Source organism: Colossoma macropomum, unplaced genomic scaffold (assembly GCF_904425465.1).
Source record: "Colossoma macropomum unplaced genomic scaffold, Colossoma_macropomum, whole genome shotgun sequence".
NCBI lineage: Eukaryota > Metazoa > Chordata > Actinopteri > Characiformes > Serrasalmidae > Colossoma > Colossoma macropomum.
The window spans coordinates 17,228,356-17,254,993 of record NW_023494803.1 but is presented as its reverse complement, the minus strand read 5'-3'; the positions used below and the strand labels follow the sequence as shown (position 1 = coordinate 17,254,993).

The following is a 26,638-nucleotide window of genomic DNA, read 5'->3' as shown; positions in this document are numbered from 1 at the left end:
ACAGCACTTGACCAGGGCAGATCCATGTTTAAAATCATGTTTAAAATCACTGAGCTCTTCAATATGACTCGTTCTACTGCCAGTGTTTGTCTATGGAGATTGAATGACTATGTGCTTGATTTTATACACCTGTTAGTAATGGGTGTGGCTGAAACACCTGAACTCACTCATTTGGAAGGATGTCCATGTACTTTTGGCCATACAGTGTATGAAAATTAAGTGGTTTTCATGACATAAAAAAAACATTATTAGCTAGATCTCTCTAGCTAATAAGGTATAAATGTACAGTACTTCTTAGGGTTGGTGTTTTTTTGTGTGAGTTACAGAGTAAGTGGGTTACAAAGCCTGTCACTGACAGAAATATGCATTATAAGGTGACTCATTACTCAAGTGCATATGGAGGAGTATATCTTCTGGTGTGTGTGTATGTGTGTATATATATATATATATATATATATATATATATACACACATATCACAATGGACTGTAGTCATGTAGGTTTTTCAGCCAGCTGGAAAATTCTTCCAAAGCTATTTCAGCTATGTTATGCTCCAGTGCCGAGGCTGACCTATTTAGAACACAGGGTTTGATATTTGCCCTCATGCACTACATGATGATATGATGATGAACTAATGTCAACAGTGATTGTGTACATCAGCACAAACATAATAAATGGGTCTAGCAGCTGCCAGCTAGGGACAACTAACACACGACCTCTCTCTTCTAGAATATCGCATAATACAAGCACTGTTTCAAGCCCCCCCCACACACACATATTACACACTGCCAGCTACTCTATTCTCACTCTCTGATTTACCCCTTCATATCACAGCCTTGTCCGTCAACACCATACTGATGACTGTACATTGCTCTCACAGAAAGCATGCAGCCATTGCACTATTTACCACAGAATGGCTGGTTGACCAAAGCATTTTGCAAATTCACATTTTCATTACAGCTAATAGGTTAGTCTTGTTAACAAGTGGTGAAAGTTAACAGCCAGGATGATCCAAAATGCAAACATTAAAAGCACTTCATTCAGACACTTGAAGGGAAAATCTGCTGACTTTTAATATTTCTGCATAATTAAATGGTTAAAATGTAAACAAAGTGATTCAGATTTGGTTGATCTGAATGTGCCATTCCAGAGAAATAGAGTCAGAACTGTTTAGCATGGTGGTGATAGGTGCCTGTAGTTCAAGGGGTTGAATTCCGCTAAAAGCTGCTTCACAGGAAGTTCTTATTTTTTGTCAGTTCATTTTACAATATGGTTTTGGCCTTTTTTTTCATTCATTAATGGTGGGAGTGGGATGTACTTGACTAATTGTACTTGGGTACTGTAATGAAGTGTTTTTTTTGGGGAGGGGGGGTAGATATGTACTTTGCTTAAGTATTATTGAAATTAAGCACTTCTACTCAATTACATTTACAAGAGAAAAAAACATACTTTTTATTCTTTACATTATTTAATACTTAGAGCTTTAAAGAACCTATTATTAACATTACATATAAAAGCTAAGAAGACATGTCTAAGTTCACTGGTGGTTTTGGATAATAAATAACATGGCTATGCTTCAGTTGTAGACATTGTGAGCCCTGGTTCCTATCACCACCACTGTTCAAAATGGGTATGTTTCTCTACAATTAACTATTTCAGACCTTTTTGAAAGACTTTGTTTGTTCAGCCCCTTGAATTATGCAGAAATTTTGAAACATTCTTGGAGTTATACTATTCTCACTTTTTTTGGGCATTATTAGAAGAAATCAGTAGAAGAGAATGTCATTTGGAAGGTAGTTTATGATCCTGGTCACTTGTAAAACAGGTCTTCTGGGAAAGTACACTGAGCGTATTGCTTTTACACACAGCCACTGCACTGTGTAACATTTAGTGCAGTATGCAGAGCAAGACAGTGTGAAACATCATGCCATTGCAGACAGTCTACGAGGACAGCAAGTGTATTCGGTTTCTCCTATAGTGAGTGAACTTGAATCCACAGCATTTGTTAAGTGTATCTAGCAGGGGAGGGTAGTGGCAAATAGTGCAGCCGTGTGATGTTTTCTGAGGACAAGTTCAATTTAGGACATGCCAGTCAGACAGAAAGTAATGCACACACATACGTAGCCATTTTGTTGCATTCAGCCTCAAACAGAACAATGCAAAGAGAGCTGGGGGAAAACACGCACTCAGAGAGAAAAAAGCATCTCGATATGAGTAATTAAAGAAGGCTGTTTTTAATGAACAGAGCTAATTATCTATGACTGAGACCGCTTCAAGAGATTAGACAGCAGCTTTCCCCCATGCTACTGAACGCTGCCTCACCCGCAATGTGTGTGTGCATGGAGTTTCCTCATAGTTGTGCCTTAAGCTTGCTCTAATAATGCGCTGTCATTATCTTAAAAGCAGGAGGCCTGCAGCTCTTAAATGAATTGCGTTTCACCAGAACTCTGCTCAAGCTTAGTGTTATTAGTGTTAGGTATTATTATTAGGCATAGAATATCTGTTCTAAGGCCCAAAACAAATCGGTTTAGGTATCCTGCTTAGGTATGCTGCCAACAGAATATTACCTTTTTAGGTCACATCTTGTTATTATTTAATTTTTATTCATCTGTACAGCAGTAGTACCTTGAATAAATAAAGGAGTAGTATTATCAAAATCACATTTACATTATGTGCTGCATTCCCAAAGTATGGTTAGTTGACCATAGCATTTTGTAAATTGAACACTTTGATTGTGTGCATTTTTCCCACAGCTACACAGCTGATACTGTGAATTAGTGGTGATAGTAAACAACACGTATGATGGAAATTGCAAGTTTCAATCATGTTACAAGTTTAAATCATGACATTTGTAGATTTGAGATATGTTTGCATTATTAGGAGAAAATATTCAGCGGTAAAATAAGTACAACTCTTCTGTTAATATTGATTGAGTAAAATTCTAAAACGTATTCTGTCTATATTTAAAGGCTTTAGTTCTAAAAGTATTATAGACCAGTTTCACAAATTTTGTCTTTTTTTCAGAACGTTGTTGGGAGTAGGCTTTACACATAGAAATATCACTGTTATTCTATATGCCCAAAAATATGTGGACACCCCTCCCTAATTATTAAGTTCACGTGTTTCAGCCACAACCATCGCTAATAAGTGCATAAAATCAGGCATATAACCATGCAATCTTCATGTCTAGGACAGCAGCTCATCCATGAAGCGAAGGGACCACGCAAAACTCACAGAATGGGACTGAAGCATGAAGCTTGTGGCGCATAAAAATCACCTATCCTCTGTTGCTTCTCTCACTATAGAGTTTCAGACTGCCTCGGGAAACAACAACAGTGATGTAAAGCATGACTCCACTGTAGAGCAGTGGAAACGTGTTGTCTAGATTAATGAATCAGGCTTCATTATCTGGTAGTCTGATGGACAAATCTGGGTTTGGTGCATGGCAAGAGTGTGCTACCTACCACAATGCATAGTGCCAACAGTAAAGGTTAGTGGAGGAGGGATAATGGTGTGGTGCTGTTTTTCAGGGTTTGTTCCAGTCAAGGGTAGTGTTAGTGGTACAGCATACAAAGACATTTTAGCTTTGTGGCAACAGTTTGGGGAAGGCCCTTTCCTTACAGTATGACTGTGCCCCTGGGCACAAAGTGAGGCCTGACTGTGAGCCAGGCCTTATTGTTCAATGTCAGTGTCTGACCTCACAAATGCTCTTTTGACTGAATGGGTGTAAGTTCTTGCCAGCCTTCCCAAAAGAGTGGAGGCTGTTATAGCTGCAAAGGGGGAGCTGCAGCTCCATATTTATGCCCATGGTTTTGGCTGTCCAACAAGCTCATATAGATGTGATGGTTAGGTGTCCACATACTTTTAGCACAAATGATGATTAATACTACCTTTATTAGAGAAATTAAAATGGATTGTCTATTACAAGTCAGCTCATATTTTTTTCAACTTATTATTTCCAAAATTGTTACAAACAATACATACATACAGCATCATAGAATGTCATTTCTACTTGAGTAGTACTTGCTTGTGAATTTACTGAAGCATCAAAAAGTAAAAGCACATTGATTTAGTATAGATATGTATTATTTACTTTGATGAACAAGTTCTATTGAGGAAAATTCCACACATAAAAATCTAGCTCATGTGTGCAGTCATGCAACTCTCCTTAGTAGAGCTTGTTCATCAAAATATTCTAAATCAAAGTACTTTTACTTTCGAGACTTCAGTACAATCACAAGCAAATGCTTTTAAACTTTACTTGAGTAGAAATATAGATAGGATGCTTGTACTTTCACTCAAGTAGCATTTACCAAGAGTACTACTACTTTAATACAAGTACAGAAGTATTGTACTTCATCTGCTCCTGGAATTATTAAAAGATATTGTCATTATTGGAAGATATTAAAAGTGACTGCAAGAGATTCAAAATGGCCAGTAATTGTGAAATATGACAAAGGTTAATATCTGAGGGATCTACAAGCTCTGTAACTGCCCAGAATGCTCAGTAACTACAGAGCAACACACAAGAGGCCCTCTGAATAATGCTAGCTTTGAACTAGCTGTCATGTGACTCAAATAAGGAAGATTTCTGCCAATAATCTCCATATCAGAGCCAGTTTATTCCAATCATACTCATACAAAGTGAATATACTTCAGTATAAAAGTTCCCAAGACCTCGTGTTTTGAAAACCTTTTTGTTTTTCTGCTCAAACACACTTGACCCATCTTGTAAACTGCTTGATAATCAGCTGATGAGGTGAGTCAAGTGTGTTAGTGAGGGGAAAATGAACAGGACATGGGGTTCCCATTATTGTGATAAATGATATAATTGTGATTTTTGAAATGCCACTTATTAGTGCTACAGAGCCTTACCCTATTTAATTTCCACATAGTTACCATCAGGGATAGTTTCTAATGTTACTTAATCATTTATAATCAGGGATACAGGAAGGTGTTTTAAGTTTGGGGTGCCAAAATTTTAAGTGGTGTGTATGTGACTTGAGTGATGATGTCATACACAATCATTTCCTTTTTTATGTGATTTTTTTTAAACTGACATCAAGCAGAGTGTGTCATATGTTGCTACAATGAGGCGAGAGACAACAATATACACATATAACTGACACATTAGACCTCCGGCTCACATCCTCTCTCCACTCTCTCATTCTAGCCAAATGTTATGCAAATGAGCTGAGTGGTGACTCAGTTACTGCTCCACATATCAACAATCAGATTGCTAATTTGTGGAGCAATAACTGATTGTGTCACATCCACAGTCACACAGAGTGGAAGATATAAAGGTTTATAAAAACTTCATTTTTACAATAGATGATTATTTTTAAGTTTAAAAATGTGGCCAACAGTTTCTGGTTCACTGCAATTAATATATGGCATTCACTTAATGAGTGCACAGATACTAGTACAGATTTTCAAATTATAAAAATACAAACTCCACTCTTAAACAAGCACATATGGGTCTTTCCTACTCTCAAATTATTATAAGAACGTTTTATTATTATTATTATTATTATTTTTAACAGTTGCAGTCCTGAAAAAAGGTGGTTCCCCTTGGCACCCCCACTTTCCATGTCCCTGTTTATAATGCACCAGTTTGGCAATGTGATTTCCAAACAAACAAACGTGGAGAACAATTGGACATTAAACACGCATTCAATCCATTTTTTAAATTTTTGTGCAATTCAATCGTTAAGAATGTAAACAAAGTGGATTAATGTTAAATGTACCAAGAAACTTATCAGCAAGGGGTTGAGATGTCTACAACACAAATTTATGTACTATCCAAAACCAACAGTGAACCTACACTACCTTTTTGTAGGAAATGTTGAAAGTGATAAAGCTGTGGTAAATCTGAGTAAACAAAAAAAATTCTTCTGGAACTATTTATTTTACCGGCTTGTCCATTTTACGCTCTACCAGAGGGCAGATCTCATAAGAGGTCATTTTTGTATCATTTGCACATCCCCAGGATTCTTTGTTAGAATCAAAATCTGTATTATAATCCTTCCAAGTAGTATGTATGTGTGTAGTTCATTAGTTGGTGATGTAGTGTAGTGTAGTCTTTACTATTGTCTACAGTCATATGGAAAAATTTCACCTCCTGTCAAATGACGTTTTGTTGATTTACTAAGAAAAATTAATTAACCTAAAGAAATTAACCTAAAATATATAAACTGCCATACATTTGCACAAACCAAATTTTATTCATTTGGTTTTATTCATTTGGTTTTATTTATTTTTATTTATTATTATCACCCCAAGGGCAAGGAAAGTAAAAAAAAAAATAGAAAGAGTCACATGGCATCTGAAAGAAAATGAAAGAATGAGAATTTGCATGATGTTGGAAATTAATTAAATTATCACAATATTTGATTATATCAATTATCAGCTCAAGGCATAGTTCCCAGAACTGAGACTGCAAGCCGCTGCTGTAGAAGTATTTTTATACCACTACTGTTTGCTCATTAAAATAAAAGTCAGCAGACACTGATTTAACCTGTGGATTCTATATTAAACTAGGCTAGCCTTGTTTTTTTAATAAAAAATCTTGCAATAAACAAGCAAGCAATATAAAATATGGCCCCTCTGCGCACATGGACTCATGTATTAGTTAGTTCTGTTTATTAATCTCTGTGTTATGTCAGATTCAGATGTTTTTAGGTTACATCAACATTTCCCAGTGCTATTCCTAGCAATGTGTGCTTGTCTCAGTATACCTGATTCAGTTCAACAGCCACTTATCAAGCCCTTCTTTTGCTAAATAATTCAATATAATTCTGAAGTATCATAAAACCTGGTCTGGGAAACAGTGGCCTACATTGAGCCTTCAGTCACAACTCCAGGATCACTGACATTTATGTGAACATGCCTCTTCCAGTCCAAAAGATGGCACTGTTTGACCCTCTACAACCTCCAGTGGGTGAGTCCACTGACAGAATAGAACTGCTTGACTGACATAAAAGTAAAAGGAGTGCTTTCTCTTGTTATCTTGTTTGCAAATTTAATCTTTCAGTTACACATGTGGTTGCACTGCATGGCTGAAAAGATGTTGCTTTTGTCAGAGCCTGAAGGACCTGTGAATCTGAAAAAAAGCCTGAAATGCATATGAAGAGCTTGAGTTTGTGAGTGATTTGCCACAGAGTCAGAAGGAGAAAGTCAACCGGTCTAGAAAAGACTCGACTTTGCATTTGGAATGTTACCAAAAGTACAGTCAGCATCTGAAGGTCTGGCCAGCTCAGGCCAGAGATGCATTATCATAATGAAACATTATTAAATCCAGTCAGGCTTTCTCCGCACAGCCAGAGTCTCTTTAATTATGGATACTGCTTTGCAACTCACGCTGGTACAAACTGGGCATGTTTAGTACTGAATGTAGAGCATAAATATAGTGTAAAAAAAATATTTCAGGTCAAGTTGAAATTATAACATGGCTTTTTTGAGTTAACTCTACTTAGTCAGAAGTTCTGACTTTTGGGGAATAGTGCTTCCTACTCTCAGACTCCCAATCGTGCAGGGCTTCACTGGGATTGAACTCATGACCTCTTGTGGCCTGATGACTGGGTGGTTAGATAGTTGCACCACTCCTGACTGTTTACCTTTTCAATCATTTGAGACACAGAAATTTTTATACTTTCACAACTTTAAAAGGGTTGATCTGTCTAACTGCCCAGTTATAAGAAGATGTTCGAATGCCGGTGTTGCCACTGCCCTCCATGGTCAGGATCTTAAGAGTAAGAAGTGCCTCCTCCCCCAACTTAGGGACATAAGGAAGTCTTAACCTATGTGTGGGACTTAGCAATAAATTGATTTGAGGAAGAGAAAGAAACTGAATAAAGATCCAACAAAAAAATTAGACAATTTCAGCCTATAATAGGACAGCACAGTTACTGCTTTTTTGAGTTAGCTCAACTTAAATTGTATTGCTTGTGTCCTCATCGGAAGGTTGTATGTACCAGATGGTTAGCTAGTTAACACGACTTCACTCCGTTCAGGTGCTCGATCATAGGTACGGCCACCACACGGGGGAAAAAAAAACGGAGGTCGGGAGAAGACAATCCTGCTTTTTATTTGCCATGTTAAAAAGCACATAGATCTAATATAAGCACATTAGGTATGTATTTTTTTCACATTCACTGCAAGTTTAGCGTTTTCAATAAGTGTGTAAAAGGTGAAAGGTCACATAATATGTCAAATCTCTGGTGTCTCACACATTGTGAGTGTGTGATTCAAAACATTGCTGTTGGGACAAAACCTTTTATGTTCATTTTTGTTGTGTTGTATTTTTTACACCCTGTGATGGACTGGCAATCTGTCCAAGGTGTTTCCTGCCTTCCGCCCCGTAAACTGCTGGGATAGGCTCAAGCTCCCCCCCGCGACCCAGAAGGATAAGTGGCTTAGAAAATGTGTGTGTGTGTGTGTATATTTTTTACATTGTTTTTGAAAATGACAGCTGCCCTTTACATTGTGTCAAAATTTCATGATGAATGGAAAATTACATTCTACTGTAAAGTTTTTTGAGACACAATGTTTTCTGACAGCGCTGAGTAATTCTGCATTAAAGGAAGGCCTATAGCAAACTCACAGCATGAATTCAGTGCGCTGTACTCTGCAGTATTGTCTTGCATGCTTTTATAAAAAGTGACATGCACACAGACACACACACGCACGCGCACACACATATGCCCCCTCCTCCACCAACCACACACATTTTCGCCTTTCTGAACACTGGAAAAACTACTGTACGTGACATTGCACACATACGGTGTATGGCAGAGCAGGCAAGGCATTCGCACTGGTGTGTGGATGCAGTTAGGCCCCATGTCTTTACTGGACCCCAATGTACCCCTCAAGGTCTCAATGACTATTAAATTGTGCCTGATATTCACTTAATGAACTGTACGGCATCTTGCACTGTCTTGTCACGCTGCAATTACACTGTCAGTTTTTAATTAACTGAAGGTCACTTTTGTATGAGGGAGCCATTAATTTTATTGTGCACTGGGCCCATAAGGTCCTAGCTATGACCACTGGTATGAAAAAGGCACAGATAGAAAAGAACAATGTATAAAATAAAATAGATTCATTATAAAAAAGGAAGATAAATTGGGAGGGAAGGAGTGTGTGATCTAATTTTGTAAAAGCCTGCAGTACGTCTAGGCAATAGTGCACATATGTCTTATGTGAATGTAATACCAAGTGATATACAGTGCACTTCACTGGGAGAAGGATGATGTGCAGAAAGGTCCAGGGTGAGAAGAGCCATGGCCATTTAGCCATAACACTCACTGTGAGTGCAGAAGAAAGTGCTTAATGCCATATTCATAAGCCATTCTATACACTCACACTGATGCAGGTGTTCCTATACTTGGTATCTGAGTAGGTGGGGATATTTCCTAACAGACTGAAATCCATTATGGAATAAAGAATAATTGGTTAAACTAGGCATTCTAAAGGAATACAATCATTTGTATTATTTCACACATACAGCACTGTGTGAAAGTCATCCTTAATTTATTTAATTTCCAGTCAAAATGACTGTTAAGTGTTAAGTGACAGATGATTCTGAGCAGATTAGACATAAAATAATTCACTTGCATTATGAAGAGAAATGTCATACAAAAATAAATGAAAAAAAAAACAAAACAGAAGTTTCCAAAACTGGAGTTCAAAAATTGATTAAAAGGTATTAAAAAAATGTAACTTCTAACAACTGGACAAGACCTGGTAGAGCAACAAAACTGACACCATCACATAAACAGTACTTAAAGCTTTCATCTTAGAGAGAGAGGAGAAAACAAGCTCCACTTTTACTTCAGATTGGAAAAAGCAAAGTGTTTCTGTCCATCCTTCCGCTGTGAGAAGATAACTCAATGCTTTGGGTCTGAAAGGATGTGTAGCTGTCAAGAAGCTGTTACTGGGAAAAAGAAATACATAAAAAAGAAAAAAGCTGGTGTTTCTTTGAACTAGATATTTTCTAAACAGACTGAAGTCCATTAAAAATTAAAGATGAATTGGTTTAACTATGCATTCTAAAGGGAATACACTATCATTCTCACATAAACTGACCACCCCAGAGCCCAGACCTCAACATCACTGAATGTGTTTGGGATTACTTTGATTGTTAGAAGCAGAAAATGTAACCAATTTCTAAGACTGAACTTTGGAGGTGTGGCTGCAGATTTCTTTGAAAAACTGAAAACTCCCGAAGAGAATGGAAGCTGTTATAAAGGCAACGAGTAGACATACTAAATAATGAAAAACCCTGATATTACATTGATGTTGTTGATATTTCTGAGTATTTTTTGTTAAATATTTTTTCTACTTTTTTCTTGACACTGAAAAATGAATAACCTGCACTTAATTGCTATTTTGCCTGGAAATCCAACAAATAAAGGGTGTTCTCTGCCTTTTGCACAGTACTCTAGGCCCACTAATTAATACTTTTAGCTACATGCAGTAAACCTTTCACTGTAGCTATATCAACTCACAAGGCACGTTATCAGAAACAACTACTTTCTAAATACACCTTGACTCTAACCAGTTTGTGTCATTTTGTCAGTTTCTGCCCACTGAGCTGCTCTCAGGCAGTGAGCCACTCTCAACGTAGCAGTAATATCACTATTCCTCATACACTTGTACCACTGCCACACGTCTCTACATCAGTGTTGCTGCTGTGTTGAGAACTGTCCACCACCCTAATAATATCTGGTCATCAGTGCTCCTGTTGTCAGAAACTAAACAATGACGAATGAGCTATAGGGGGCTGACAAATTGTGCATGATAACAGATTTGGGCGATCATATTTTGGTCACTGAGTGGAAGAAGTATATTTCGAGTGTATGACTGCTTTCGTTTTTGTTGCTTAATTTTTTCATACAATAGCTCATTAGATAGCAAAGCAGTGTTATATATTATGGCAATATGTTCATCTCTAACCCTGCACAGATCACTCCATGAACAAGTTCTTAACAAGACGAATAACACTCTAACACTGGGGAGATACATTTTTTCTCTTACTCCGCATGTAATTGGTAAAGCGATTTGCCCTTGTTGCATGGTACCTTTTCCTCTGGTTTCCATCCACGTAGACACATCTTTATCTTATGTGATGAATAACACTAGACAGGCTCTTTTCCTCTCGCACATGTTCTTCATTAAAGCCAGAGCAATTGATGGTTTCAAGATTCGCATCCCATGCTGTTTCCCTCCACCTTTAGCCTCCACGCTAACATTACTCTGCATCACTGCAGATGTTGCTGAGTGAAGTGCAGCCCTGTGCTTGAGGCTGGCCATTTTACTGAGGCATATGCCATATGCTATAAGTAATGCATCAAGCTGTCATTTTGCATGAAGCAGGTCAGACATATAAATCTGTCGAGTTCAGGCCTTGCTTTGTTGGACCGCTCACATTTTGGTGCATGGCTTTATTGGATCAGAGTTAGCCTGCTGGTTCCAGACAGGGACAGCAGAGAACAGGTTATAAATAGACATATTCTCTGTGCCTCCAGGAAAGGCTCTTCAGTATTAATATGGGCCAGTGCTTTCCTAGAAGATCCTTTATTCAGTGTAAGCCCTTAGGAAAACGATTGCTTAAGAACACATTCAATCACGCTGTGTTTGCCCACAAAGAAAAAACATGATATTTTTCCACTTCGCAAAAAAGCTGACTTTAAGAGTTGCCAAAGGCCACTGGTACAGATAAAACAACACAGTAAAAATGTCCATCTTTTTTATTCCTTTTTCTGTTTCAGCAAGGTTGCTAGGTCCAACAAAAATCTCCAAGCCATTGTTTGCTTAAAATCCCCCACCAAAAATCACGCTTTTTACATGGGAAAAGGACAGCTGAATCACATTTGCTCACACATGCAAAGCAAAGTGTTAACAGGCTCTAAAAGTCAAGTGGAGATGCATTTGTGTGAAAACTGAAATTAACTCTTATTCACCAGCGTTTTTGCTGTAATCAGCCAAACTTTAAGGCGATCAGTGCAGATTTACTTTTTCTCAGATAAATATGAAGTGCAGTTAATCAGTTGCCATTAATAGATTGCAGTCTGAGCTCTGCAATTTTTAAACCACTGCATATCAGTGATGCAGACATTTCTATTCTCATGTATTCATCAGAAAAAAACTAAACATTTTCATATTATTTAATTAAATTAATCATTAAGCCTCAATCAAAAAAGGCATTCTTATTCGATTTATATAGTTTGTTTATTACCAAAAACCTTTTTTGAGAAATGACTTCATCATGCCACATTATCAGTAATCCAGATATGTCTTTCACTTTAATTATGTCGTCTGCAAAGTTACATTAATAGTGAAAAAGATCAAACACAACATGTTTTAGGCTTTATATCAGAAAGAGTAATGCTATTTTAGGCATGTAGAAGCACTTTTACATACATTTGTGTTAGACCAATAACAAAGCATTTAACATAACACCATAACCATATTTGGAGTTGATCCAGCCAGTAGTAATGCATAGTTGAGTGCAGACAAACAAGTGTGGAATTAAGTCCAAAGATGTGTGAAATGTCCTAATGTCCACCTGGAATCAGAGAATCAACTCTTTTTGGTATCAACTCCCAGCTCTATCTCTAACTCCCAGAACTATCATTCACTTCACCGCCCCCTTTTCAATACCGGTTTTAACAAACTCTCATCCACATTTTATTGATCCCTGGTGAGAAATCACTTTCTTTTTTGTACATCTGAAATATGTTTGTCAACATTGGACGAAATGTTGACAATAAAGATTTGTGTACATTTTACTAAAAATGTAAGGTTTAAACTCGCACTGTGTACAGGCAAAATGCAAAACAAATCTATAGAGAGCTCCAGTCAGAGCTCATTTACAAGGTCAATCAGGTTAGTTGTCAGGGCAGAACAAAACCAACGCAGGAGAATGCAAAAATATGTATTATCTTTCTGGTTTCCAAGGATTGCTAAAGGTAGGCTACAAGAGGATCAATATAAAGTGCCATTGTTTATTGTTATATATTTGACATCTTCTAAGCACACCTGTCACCTACTTTTCTCATGTTACTCACCTTGTCCACCACAGTGGCCATAGCAGTCACAGATAATGACAGCCTAGAAAAATTCTAAATAAACAGCTTTATTCTGTTCAAATATGTGTGGATTCATTTTACTATACATAAATAAAGATGTCGGCCTGCATTTATGAGAATCTCCAGTACATACGCAGTGCTTAATTGTACATGTAAAATGTATTGTCTTATTCTAACCAAACACGCATGCTAAAACTGAGAATAAACCAATGGAAATTTTAGAATGAAGAAGGGTTTAAGATGGTTTGTTGCATGTAGCATCCCATACAGTCAGTTTTACAGAAAAAATGTTAGAAAAAGTTTTATCTGTTCCCACAGCGGTGATCAGACCAAAACACTAGAGACAATGCAAAGTCTAAGTCCTCCAGGAGAATTTTTTTAATTACCCCAAAATGTCTGTTCATCAAGACCTTTTAGAAGAGCAACAGCCAGAAAGTTTATCAAAAATGGCTAAATGGTCCAAATGGCACCCAGTAGATCTGTCTCTTTGTAGTTTGTACTAAACACAGAGCTAATATGAGCAAGCAAGCAAGCAAAGTTTATTTATATAGCGCTTTTTACGACAGGTGTTGTCACGAAGCAGCTTTACAGAAAAGCCCCCATGAGCAAGCCAGTGGTGACAGTGGCAAGGAAAAACTCCCTAAGAGCAACAGGAAGAAACCTTGAGAGGAACCAAGACTCAGAAGGGGAACCCATCCTCCTCTGATCGACACCAGATAGCAAACAGTGTTAGTATAAAGTATTATAGTACAAAATGGGGAAAACAGGTGGAGCAATGGTTAATTAGATTAGTTTTAGTTTATGCAGCAGCAGCAGCATCATCGGGAGGGTCAGTTTATGAGGGTGAGGTTTGCACAGCGTTGTACAGCATGAAGCTCAACGGTGGTCAAGCCGGTCCAGAAGGCTGGCGAGCAGTGGGCACCCGATCAAGGCAGAAGAAGCAACAGCATCAGACGCACAGGATGGGCAGCTGTTCAACTTGGCAAAGAAAGGAAAACACACAGAGTTAGTTCTGTAATGAGTGACTGATCACAGATTACAGTATTAACAGAGCAGCAGAGACTCAGAGACGGCAGGTCTAGTTATTGCAGCCCTTTACTAAAAGGGAGAAACCAGAAGGGAACAGAGACATTAGGGCTCCCTGAGATGTTGGCGCCCCTCCACTCTACCATCAGCAAACTTTAGTGAACGCATGAGAGCAGCAGGCCGACAGCACCAACACCCCCAGTTTACCATAGTACTCTATGACCATGAACCCCCAGATCTGCACTTTTTATCTGACAGGGAAAACTAATTACCAAAGGCTTGACTAAACAAGTAAGTTTTTAGCCTAGACTTAAAGACTGAGCTTTATAGGTCAATAAGAAATTTTATCATCGATGCGAAATTTAACTGGCAACCAGTGTAGGGTTGATAAAACTGGATGAGCTTGATGCAACTGAGAAATTGTTAAGTTTAAGTGTAAAATTAGACAGTTTGTTTCTTGCTGCTTTTGGACCAAATATGACGGAAATACTATGCAATGCTATCTCCTCTCCCTTAGATAAACAGATTATAGATCAGTTCTGTCTCAGCTGGTTCAAAGTGTGTGATTTTACTCTGTAGGCATGTTTAATAAGATAGGTGACAGAATTTCAAGGTTACAGTGACAAATACTTTCTCACTTTAGTTCAATTAAATTCAGTATTAATTTTAACTGAAAGCTTAAACAACTCTCCCTCACTTTCTTCTTGATCACTAACCTCCATCAGATCTGCTTCTTCAGTCCTGTCAGTTTAATCAGCTCTCCTTCTCTTCCTGTGTTTAGCAATACATTATTTTTTACTAAACTCAGATTTGCAAGAACCCAATGAAATAATGAGAGATCAATCAATTCAATTTAAAAAAAAATCTTCTCATCTGACTGGCCTTCAACGGAGCTACCGCCCCTGAATTTTCATCTACAGGTTGAAGAATTGAGAGATATAAAATAGTGTTATGATCAACACTATATGGTCTTTTCACTGACAGTAACAATATATGGCAAATACTGGTGTCACTGTTTCCAAATACTGAAGAGAAATATAAAAATCGCCTCATGTAAACCCAGACCGAGTAAAAACACGATAGCCAGCTATACTGACCATAATTTGCCACGTATCCATATTGTAGGTGGGTAGTTAGTCTGTAACTACTAACTGTTTCACTCTGTATATTATAGATTTTAAATGAGGTCTAATGTTTATTTTAGTGACCTTTAAGCCAAAATCCTGTCTTCAGCTTCAGGTTGCCAACTGAAGTCACTTTGCAGAGCAAGTAAAACCAGAGACCCTCCCCAGGTCTGATATGATTGGCTTACAATTTACAAGGTCCGATTTGATTGGCTTACAACTTACGAGGTCCCATCCTGCTATCCACAGTATATTGTGAATTTGGAGTTTTGATACATAAATAAGAATAATCTATAAATTATTTAAACTAGATATTAATGTACATTTACCTGGGAAGAGGGGACTAAATATCTGGCCTAACAATACCGATGTGAACTGCTAAAATACAAACGAACTGTTCTTATAATTTTTATTACATATTTATACATTAAATAATATTCATCACAGTTATACACATACCTAGTGTGTCTAACCAGATTGTTCACCACGGTTTGCTGCTCTGACTGTACGAAAAAAGGCAATATGAGACATTAGGTTGGCCTTTTTGTTGAGTAGATGATGGCGTTTGTCTGATTAGCTTCATGACGTATTAAAAAGTTAATGTAAAAATTAGTTCAGTGCAAAACCGAAAAAAAGCAATCGCAAAAAAACGAATAGGTCACTATAATGATTCACGACTTCGGATTATTTTTCAATTCTTTGAAAAAGACAAAGTTGTGTGTATCTTCCTCTTTTTAAGAAGCTAGCTAAATTGGCTTCGTATTTTCCAGCAGCTTCTTTTTCAAATTTCCGGTCCACTTTAAGAGATGCAGCAGTTGCCGTTACGGCGCGCCAGCAACCGTAACGTACCTGCAGCGCCATTTACGGAGGAAGCTGAATAAGGCAGCTTCATCCTATTTTCCACTATGCTCCGTGAAAAACATTGTTTGTTTTGGGTTATATCCTTCGTTCCTTGTGGTGTTTCTAACCATTGTTTATTTCAACCCAAATCATGAGAGAAATGTAGAGCTGCACTGCAGGACGTGTCGAAAACATTTCTGTTGCGAGCAGCGATGCATAGTTTCAAGTCTGGTTGGAATATAAACAAAATCACGCTACTCACATTCACACTCTTTCCTGCTTTTACACTCGCCTCCGTCAAAATGCCCCTCGAGCCAATTACGATGAAAAAACAGCTTTAAACACTCTTAAAGCATGCATGTACTTCAAGATTTTTATGTAGTTATGTAGCTATGTCCCCCTAGCAAATTTGTTTATAGATATGTACACTGTTATATGTATATTTTTATAAGTGTCTTATCTGATGGTGTGTACTATGTTTTGCCTGCAAGAAAAAAGGTGAAAAACGGAGTCGAAGAGTTACCTGACACCTAGCATTTTGACTCTTAGAGTCATTGGCCAAGAGTCGACACCCACTCCCAGCTGTGTTGGAGTCGAAGACTCGATTCTTTTGGAATCGACTCCTCACCATCATCCGCACCCAGTACCCCAATTTGGCAGGAAAACCGCGAACCTGAGTTCAGCTTTAGGTTCCGATTCTGCTGGAGTTTATGCCTGTTACAAGCACGCGCTGCATTTAACCCTTTAACCGTCACATAAAAACTGGACGGCTAGTGAGACGCAAGAGAAATGAGAGAGAAACAGCGCCGTGTTCATGAGGGAGTGAAGCTGCTTAATAATGTACCTCTATGGTAAATTCAGATATGTTGTAAATAAGGTGGAAACGATAGCTATATAATATAGTTCAATATAAACTTTGTGCAGTAACAGTTATTAACTTACACATGCAGCTACAGTGTTAATTAGCTAAGTTAGCTAGCTAGCTAGCTAAAAGTAACGCTAGTAAAGCTAACGTTATTTGTAAACCAGCTATTAGCCAACAAGTTAGCAAAATGGCTTGAGAGATTATTTTGCTTTGGTTTTCACGTTTTATTGTAATATCTTGTTATTAATTTGATTATAACTAACTTAATCTGTGTTGGCGTATACTTTCTCAGAAATGTTAATGTTTTCATGAATTGAGGTGCATATAGCCCGCTAGCCCGCTAACATTAATTAAAAGTGGCTAGTCAGCCATGCATTTGCAAGTTAACCCTGTTTATATTGTTGAAATATTATCAGTGTATTCCTTCTTTTTGGATTTAATGTTTTGACTTAATGACTGTAAATGGCTGTACTCAGTCACCTTTAAGTTGTAATTCATGAATGATCTATATTTCAAGAATTTACTGTTATATTCTAATGCATACTTCTTGTTACAAGGTTACAATGTTCTTTAAAATACCATCAAGGACTGTTTATTTGGGGCAAACACTAAAATCTTATAAAACATAAATGATATTTAATTGTAAGGAGTCTGTTGTGAATTGACACAGAATTGACCTCTGCTATTCTCTGTGTTCTTTAAGTAAGAACTGTTGGAAAATCTTAGCCAAAATGATTCAGAAATGGTCTATTAACAAGAAATGTTCAATTTCTTTTGAAAGGAATGTTTGTGGAGTGTACAGAAAATATGCTGTAATAATGCAAAATCTGTTGTGCATGATTTGGACATCATTTTTACACATAAACATGTAAAAGATTCAGAATATTCTATTTATGAAGTGTGGGGATTGTCCTCTATGTACAAAATTATTTACTGCTATTTACCAGAACTTTCCATTAAAAGACTGGCAGTGTAGGCAGTGTTACTGCAAGTGTGATGATCAAATTGTTCCATTCTAAAATTAATTAGAAGGCATTCAAGATCATTTTTATAAAATCTTTCTAAAAACATATTTCTTTAAAAGCAAATCGCCAAACACTAATTGCATTTTGCTTCATTTTGATGCTGTGGTTTCTCTTTGTTTCCTATAGAGGACCCCCTTTTGAGACAAGATGACATCTGGTTGTTAGAAGGTGATGACTCCGTTTCCCATGAGCCCCTATGTCGAGCAACCAGACCTGACCGTCTTGACTTTCTGAGGATCACACCACCAGAGGATGATATTATTGGAGATACACCATACCACCTGAAACCTGAGCTTACAGTAAGTGGACCGAGAATCATGGCTGGAGGTATGGAAGAAAAGAAACACAATGGAAGAAAGAAACCTGACATGCAGTTATGCACTCTAAAATGCACATACTCAAAGCCTTAAGCTCAACTTTGTCGTGTGTTTTTAGTGTGGCTGGGTACAGTAGCTCCACAATCACACAAACATGGAGAATCCCACCCCCCACTTTTCTTTATGCTGATGCTAGCTTTACAGATGTATAAAGTGTGCATTGACATGGCATATAGGATTATCAATTATTAAATTAATACATTTCTGAAAGAAAAGGTCATTTTGTTAACATGGGTGGTCATGACCATTTAGGAACAGAACAGGGTAAATAAAAGCTAACAAACTGCAGATAAACAGATGGACTACAGTCTAAACTACAGAATGCACCTGTATGGTAAATGTACATAATACAGTGGCTATTTTTATTATGTTGACTAACGTATAATCTAAATTAGTAATTAACTAGTGTTTAAAGTGGATCTTTAGAATTATTAGGTGAGAAATGTATATGTAGAGACATTTCCTAGTAGGTGAAACAAACCTCACTAAGGCACTGAGCCAAAACGACTAGCTAACTTTGATTTGTTCTGTCTTAGATAAGATTTTTTTTAATTGATTTGCTTGCAGACAGTGGTTCAATTGCATTCTTCCAAACCAGTGGAACAAAATCATATTTTCTGTGGGTGTGAATGTTACACCCAAAAACTCATAAACACGCTTATATATGCATGCCTGGAGACCTGCAACAGTTATGGAAAAAAGAAGTCTCTTTTTAGACTGAAAGCAGCTGTGTAAGAATTCTGTAGTGCACCTAATTCACAGTTTCAAGAGCTGAATCATGTTAGAAAGAGAGATTTTGCTTGTAAACAGCAGTATTTATAAATCTGTTGGTAGGTTAGTAAATTGGTAAACTGGTTAAGGTTAGAATAAGAACACTATGAAAAGTATTTCAGTATGTCTAGCTTTCTCTGCTCACTCTGTTTTGTCTGACCATGACTTGGCTATTTTTCGGTGGGCCCAAGTTTTAGCCTGCATACGCACTCATCATTCATGACGTCTTTTAAAGTGTTGATGGTGTTTTTCAATTTCAGGCAAACTTTCTGCATAATTCAGCTGTTGAGATGTAAACAAAGTCAATTTGATTGGATGTGAAATGGTGCATTGTCAAGAAACTTACTGACTCAGATTTTCTTTATAATGGTGGTGAAATGAACCGGGGTTGCAATGTCTACAGTGCAAATGTAGCTGTTTTATTTATTGTATACAAAATGACTAGTGAACCTACACATGTCTACTGAGTTTTAAATGTAATGCTGATAAAATAGCGTTAAGTTTGAAAAAAGAAGTTTTCTTTGAGGACTGTTGTGCCTTAAACGCCCTGCACGTGCCTCTCTGCTATGAAGGGATTTTAAATTTAAACATTTCAGGGCAAAACTTTTTCTATCAAAAAACAATGTCTCAGGCACCAGACAGTATATTCTATATAACTATTTTGTGTAATAATTTTCTGTGATGTAGCTTTTAGAGGCATTAAATGCTTCAGACGTCTAATTCCTGACTCAGCAAGTTTCTCTAGAATTATGCATTTCACATCAAACCTGAATGACATTGTTTACATCTAAACAATGAAAAATAATCGATAGAATTACAATTTAATGAGGAAATCTCTCAGCCTTGCCGACGGTGTCCACTAAAGCACCTCATGTGCTTAACACTGTTTAGCACAAGCTCAGCACTGTTCTCGTAAGTGCGTGTGTGTGCGTGTCCACACACACCCCATGCAATCAAAACGGTACACTCCCAAGACAGCACCAGTAGTATTCTTGACAAAACAACAGAATGCAGCTTAGCTCTGATCCTAGCAAAAGATAGAGAAGGTGTGGTCGGTAGAGTAGATGAAATATCTTCAGAAAAAATAGTTTTTTTGACTTTATTCCACAGAAATGATGATTGGCAGTTCACTTGTTTCTGCTGAAAGCCGTAATGGTTATCATAATGTTTATTTTTCTTTTGCAATTGTTTCGCATTCCTTCTTAATGGGACCCTTCATCTAAATGCCAACCATTTAGATATGACCTTTGAAAAGGTATGAGCATTGCAGACTCTTTCTCATAGAGACAGACACACCTAGATTTCAGATGCATGTTGGACTGTGTGTCTAGGTCAAAGCCTTTCAGAGATGGACAGTAGTACCAAGACAGTAGTGCTTCATGAAGTCAAAAGAGAAACCTAGGCGAAACTACAACACCTTTCTTACATAAGAGCAGCAAGTGGGTCTGCTTTGAGGATTAGATTGCTTTTAATCCCCACATCACCTCAGTATAAGCCTAGGAATTAACTTTATGTTGCAAGGCTTAAGCCTTTTATCCAGTGCCAATTTGTGAAGTTTCTTACCGAAATGCTAATGATATTAGGCATATATCACTTTTTTTTGTTCTGTTTCCTTATGTTTTACATTTTAAAATCTTTAATCCTCTTTGGGTTCATGAACATGGAAGCACAGAAAAATAGCCTTTTCTTAGATTCAAATGTTCATTTTGCTGAAAATATTACACAAGTTTGGGAGAACATCAGGCTAGTTAAAACAAAAAAGTTTAGTTAAAGACCTTAACAGCTAACCTTTTAAGACCTGCAAAACACGATTCACCAGCTTTAAATATAGCTTGCCAGATCTCCTTGGAAACCATGTCAGAGCCCTAAGCTCTAGAGTTCCTGAATGGAATGTGGTACAATTAGACCAGCAATGCCCTTAAAAAACCTTAAAATACCAACAGTAAGGAGAAATGGGCAAGCAGTCCCAATATGACAGGACTTTCAGGTTATGATGTTTTGTCTGAGTAATGTTAGAATGAAGTTGATTGAATACACATAGTTTGCATGTACACCGTGACACCATGAAAAAGAAGGGGCATTGATAGGAATAGATATTGGGCTGAGATAAGCAGAAAATGCTGTATATCAGACAGGACAAATAATTAATACGATCCAGTCCTGAACCTAGTTACAAGACATTGCACACACTGACATCATGTGATCTTATGATGTTAGCTGTATATTTTTCCTACACATTTAAAAATGATTCTATATAGCACCAAAAAACATTTGTCTACTGTTACATGCTTGATGACGAAAAAAGCTTTTTTGTGCTAAATAGAACCCTTTTCAAAAAGGTTCTATATAGAACCATCTACAGCACATTCTCCAAGAATCTGAAGAACCCTTTCAGAATGCAAAGAACCTTTTAATTATCCAAAGGATGCTTTGAGTGTTTATGGTTCTATATAGAATCATTTTCTTTATTAAAGAACTCCTAAAGAGCTATCATTTTTAAGTGTATACTTTTAGATACTAATTTTAAGAGAAGTGTATCAATTAGAAATAGCTCATTTTAAAGCATAGTATTTAAAAAAAAAAATTTGGAGTACAGTAAAAAGAATCCTCCAATGTTTAATTTGCAATTAAAATGATTTGCCTTTTTGTGTACCGGTATATTAGACTTTCTTTTAAATAACCACTTGAAACAAGACCTCTAGACTCCTTTCTCAAAAAATTGTGCTCAAAACATCAGAAACATACTAAAGCTTTGGCTAATAGGCTAGCCGGTTTGTTGATGTGGCAGTGTGGAAAAGCAGAGGCGTGGTCTCGGTGGCTTAACCAGAGCAGCTTAATGCCGGTGTTGTAATATTGTGTGCAGAGTGAAGCAGCAATGCCCACTCCACCTGACTCTGAAGGAGATTAGCAACTCAGAGAGCTTGAGAGAGAGAGGGGGCAGAAAGAAAGAGAGAGAGAGAGGGGAGCGAGAGAGAGGGAGAGAGAGAGGGAGGTAGGGAGAGAGAGGAAGGGAGGGAGGAAGGGAGGCTGTACCCGACGCCATTATAAGGAAGTAAGTTTAAGTAATAGGACACCTGCTGCTAAAGTTCTTTCCCAGGAAGTAGGCAGGGGAAAATAAGGGAGGGAGAAACAGAAGCATAGGTAAACTAGTGTGACACACCAAGCCTGAGTGACTTTCTCAAAGGCAGCACAGAACTTTCTCCGGTAGACAGACAAATTCTTACATTCTCAAGGAGCAGGAAGGAGGCACGGCACTAGGAGGCTAGCTTGTACTGCAGACTGAAAGACCGCACTGAGGAGATTTCTGGACCACCCTGCTTGCTTATATTCAATTGGATTGACGTGTAGCTTTTTCTCTCACAGTGTGTATTACTAAGCAACTTCAAATTCCCAGCTATCCAGAGAGATTAAAAAAATGGGGACTGCATTTTAATCACAAGACATTTGTTGTGGCCAGGATTGTCAGATGAATCTTGGAAGCACTGGATTATTTTTTTCTTTGGCTGAAGGATCCAAAATAATGTTGTGGAAAAGGATAAAGTTTTTGCTCTGAGAACAGAGTACGGCTCCAATGCAGCTTTCCGTACCAAAAGAAAGGAAGATAAGAGGGTCTTTTACGGGGCAGTAATTGAAGCACTGCTGGTGTGGGTGAGAGGAACCAAGGTATTTGCCCTCACAAAAGGCTTTGTGTCCTCAACCAAATGGAACTGTAGCACATACAGGTGGAAAAAGGGTATTTTGTGACACTGACTGGATACACCGGAGTGATTTGTGGAATTTACCTGGTCAGTTGTATTTGAAGTGGTTTGGGGAAGTGGTTTAGGGAAATCTGTTAAATGATCCCTAATCACAGAATGTGTTAGCACTTATCCTAACATTCAGGAGAAGAATCCACTTGGGTTACTGTAGTATCCACCCTGGGGCAATCTGCTGTCCTACACTATGTTTTTGAGGGCAGACTCTCAGCGGCAAGCAGGGAAAGTGCAGTGCTTAAGTCATTCCGAACACTGCCTGAGGAAGAGTCATGTTTACACCCTGTAAACAATGGTAATCTTGAGAACAGCTGTAATAGTGTTGTCGGCATAGATCTTCCAGGAACAGCACTTAAACATGATGCCAGCAGTACTTTTGAGGGAACAGTTGAATCTTGGGAGATTGAGTCCTGTAAGGAGAAAGTTCTGCCATGCTCCCCCTTTTCATCTTGGAGAAGGCCTTTTTCCACTTCTTCCCCTGTTGTGGCAGACTCAGATTTGGTGCAGGTAACCAGAGTGGAGACTTACAGTGACACAGAAAATGAAGAAGAAGAAAATGATAGGATCCTTGGCCTGTCTGGTGAACAGGAGCCCACTGAAACATCCTTCTCTCTTCATAAGGGTAAAGAGACTGATCGTAACTCGGATCAGGTGCTCAGTCACGATAGGGGGAGAGATGTGTCTACGGCAGACTTAAAATTGCCTGTCCTCACAGCCAAAAGTGTTTTGGAGCGATCTCTCAAAGACATCTCTGTTCTAAAGAAGTCATGTTATAACGGAAGGCTCGACAGGCAGCTAGACTGCTCTTCTCTCCAGTCAGACAATTCGAAGCAAAAAATTCTGTCCGAGAGCCCTTGGGAGTGTGCAGATCTTGCCGGCAGAGATGACAAAGCTGTAGATATGGGCTCAAATGTGTCAGCTGCCAGTAGTTCTACTGCAAGGAGCTATATCTATCCAGTTGTGCCTGAAGACTCCAGTGACCATGAAGAAATTTCTTCATCATATATGACTGAGGACTCTCTTCATATGCCCTCTTTGAGTGGAAATTGCTCAGACTCCTCTTCGCTTTCAGAGGATCTAATTTCTCATCAACAAAGGGGCTGGAGAACAGCTCAACCACCTGCATCTCTTTCAGTTGAAGAAATCAGTGGCACCAGTTCAGAGTCCTTCGACTGCACAAGCCCTACCTCTCCAGACTCAGCTCCTCAGCCAGGGAGCAGTGTGACAAAGGGCCATTCATGTACGGACCAGGAAGAGTCCCCAACTGACTCTGTGCCAAGTGCTGTTTCTCCTCCTTCCCAAGGCAGCAGACAGAGTACGCCTGCAACCAAGAGGACCACCACGGACCCTTCCTCCACTCCCTCTCCCAGATCGCTTGCTACATCCACACCCAGGGAGCCCTTCCAGCTGCCCGCCCTGTTCAGTGGACTACGAGTGCTGAAGAAGGGTGCTGTGGGGGAAGAGAGAGAGACTGTGTCTGAGATCAAGCAAAGGGACGCTGACCGAGCATTGCTGAGCCTGAAACAGCACGTCAACAAAGCTAAGTTTGAACAGCAACTAGCCTGCACCTCTTCCCCCAAAAAGAAAGCTGTACCCAAAGATGTGGCTGAGCCCAAGAGCCGGTTGTGGCGGCTTCTAACTTTTGATGATGCCAAGAATGAGGAGAGTAAAGATAAAGAGTCCAAGGACATCGTAGACCTCAAAGCAGAGGAAGAGGGGTTAGCAGGGAATGTTGCACAGGATGACACTGAGCCAAATGACAGCAGCAAAGGCACAGATACTGCATTTGATGCCTTCAAGTTTTTCTTCAGTCCTAAGCCCCTTAAGAAGGATCCTGCGGATGCGTCAGTGGACCTAGAGGCTATCAAGAGGAAAAGAAAGAACGAAAAGGAGTTGCTTAAGGCTATCTTTGAGAGATCTGCGAGCAAATCGCCTATTAGTGACAAGAGCACAGCAGAGGTCAAAGTATGTATCTCTCAAACAGCATTTAGCTGTAGAAATTTTAAGCATAAAGTTGTTGCTACATCTTTAAAGAAATGCTCTCAAAATTTGGCTAGATCAGCTCTCCAAGGTGCAGTTCAGGCTAATTGCAGCTTCTGTCTTTAAATGTAATGTTGGAATCATTTCATATGCTATTATATTTGGTTTGTATTTAATTATTCTTTTGTGTCTGCTTCTGAAATTGAATTACTTAAAATGTAGATGTGACAACACAGTTTGATGATGTGTTAATGATGGTCTTTCAAATATTTTGAAAAAAATTTTGGTTTTCTCTCTCTCACTTTTATTCCCAGTCTGAGGTCTCCTCCCCAACTGACAGCGAAGACAGAACACCTGGGCGTCTTCAAGCAATTTGGCCCCCGCCCAAACCTAAGGATGAGGAGGAGAAAGTGGGACTTCGATATACTGAAGCAGGTAGTCTTTTTTTTAATACACAAGTTCCATACAGGCTTCTGTCCCAGTACAGAAATATACACTTCTCCACCCTCTCTTGGAACAGGCCTCCTCCTTTCAAAACACTTCTTACATCTTAATCTAATTTTAAGGTGCCACAAACAAGAGAAGCAACTATGGCTTTGTGGTGGTCATTAGAGCCACGGGTGTTCTGTCTTTTAAAACTGTTTAAAAGAGGAATGCATGTTAAGCTGTCCCTGGCCATGATATCCCTGTTTGTGTCTCGTGCAGTTAGAAGTACAAAGCAGAGCTAAGAGCAGTAAAGCAGTTGTACTTTGGGATAGAAATAGCCTACTACATTACTCATTGCCAACCCTCCAAAATACCTGCAGAGCTTATAAGTAAGAGCATGGATTTAGGCCATAGAGCTTTCATTTCTTCATCTGACTGCTTTGTAAAAAACTAAAACAAAAATATAAGATAACTTCATTCTCCTCAATGATTATTCCTTAAAAATAAGATTTTGTTGAAATTTCAGTCATTACACTGAAGAGTTCATTTCCTTTAATTATTTTAATATTTTATGTGTTTGTAACAGTCACTCCAGCCCAGTTCATTCATTTCTGGAGTTGGAAAGTTCCTCACAATTGAGAAAATACAATTCAGCAATTCCCACACCCTGCTATTAGTCTGTAACTTTATGCTTGTTGTCTGAGAATTAGCATTCTGAAACATTCCTTACACTGGGCTAGTTGGCATGAATATAAAGTAATACACATTAGCTGGAAACCAGACTTTCTTATATCCCCTGTTCAAACAAACATTTGAACAGTGTATATTCGTACTTTGCCTAAGGCAGAATCTCGAATCTTTAAACATAAGTTGAAACTAGGAAAGGGGAAAAAATGTGTGGCCTTCTGGAGCTAACATGCTCAAGCGCACTGAAAACTTTGACGTTGTTTGTACTTATTTCTCATAATTGTTATTACTTAACAAAGGCTTGTTGTACTGTCTGCCTGAAAATTCACGTGTGCTTATTTTCCTGAGAAGAACAAACTGACCAAGTTATAAGAGTATGGGGCGTGGTTTCCCAGAGTTCTTAGCGATTATCTTTTTACTTCAGGTGTCATTTTCACATGAACAGCATTTTCACTTGTTATGTATAGGTTAAATATGAGTTTGGATGCACAAATATTTTGAACTTGATCATTTCAACTGTGTACACAGGAAGAGTCAGCGTAAAATGCATAAAATATACAAAGCTTTATAAGGGAGACAATGTTTATGTAATCAGTGTTATAAATTTAAGCAATCAAATCTGCTATGTTGCATAGTACTTAATTTTACTTAAGAACTCAAGTTACCAAAACACTA

At 38.2% G+C, this 26,638-nt stretch overlaps 1 protein-coding gene across 1 annotated transcript in view; it reads left to right on the top strand.

The window, feature by feature from the left end:
- Positions 1-26,638, top strand: part of LOC118823783 (formin-1) — a 110,438-nt gene that overhangs the window by 18,555 nt on the left and 65,245 nt on the right. The window contains exons 3-4 of the mRNA XM_036593597.1: positions 18,097-18,269; positions 25,165-25,285. Of these exons, the coding sequence (XP_036449490.1) occupies positions 18,097-18,269; positions 25,165-25,285 (294 nt within the window). The remainder of the gene's footprint in view (positions 1-18,096; positions 18,270-25,164; positions 25,286-26,638) is intronic.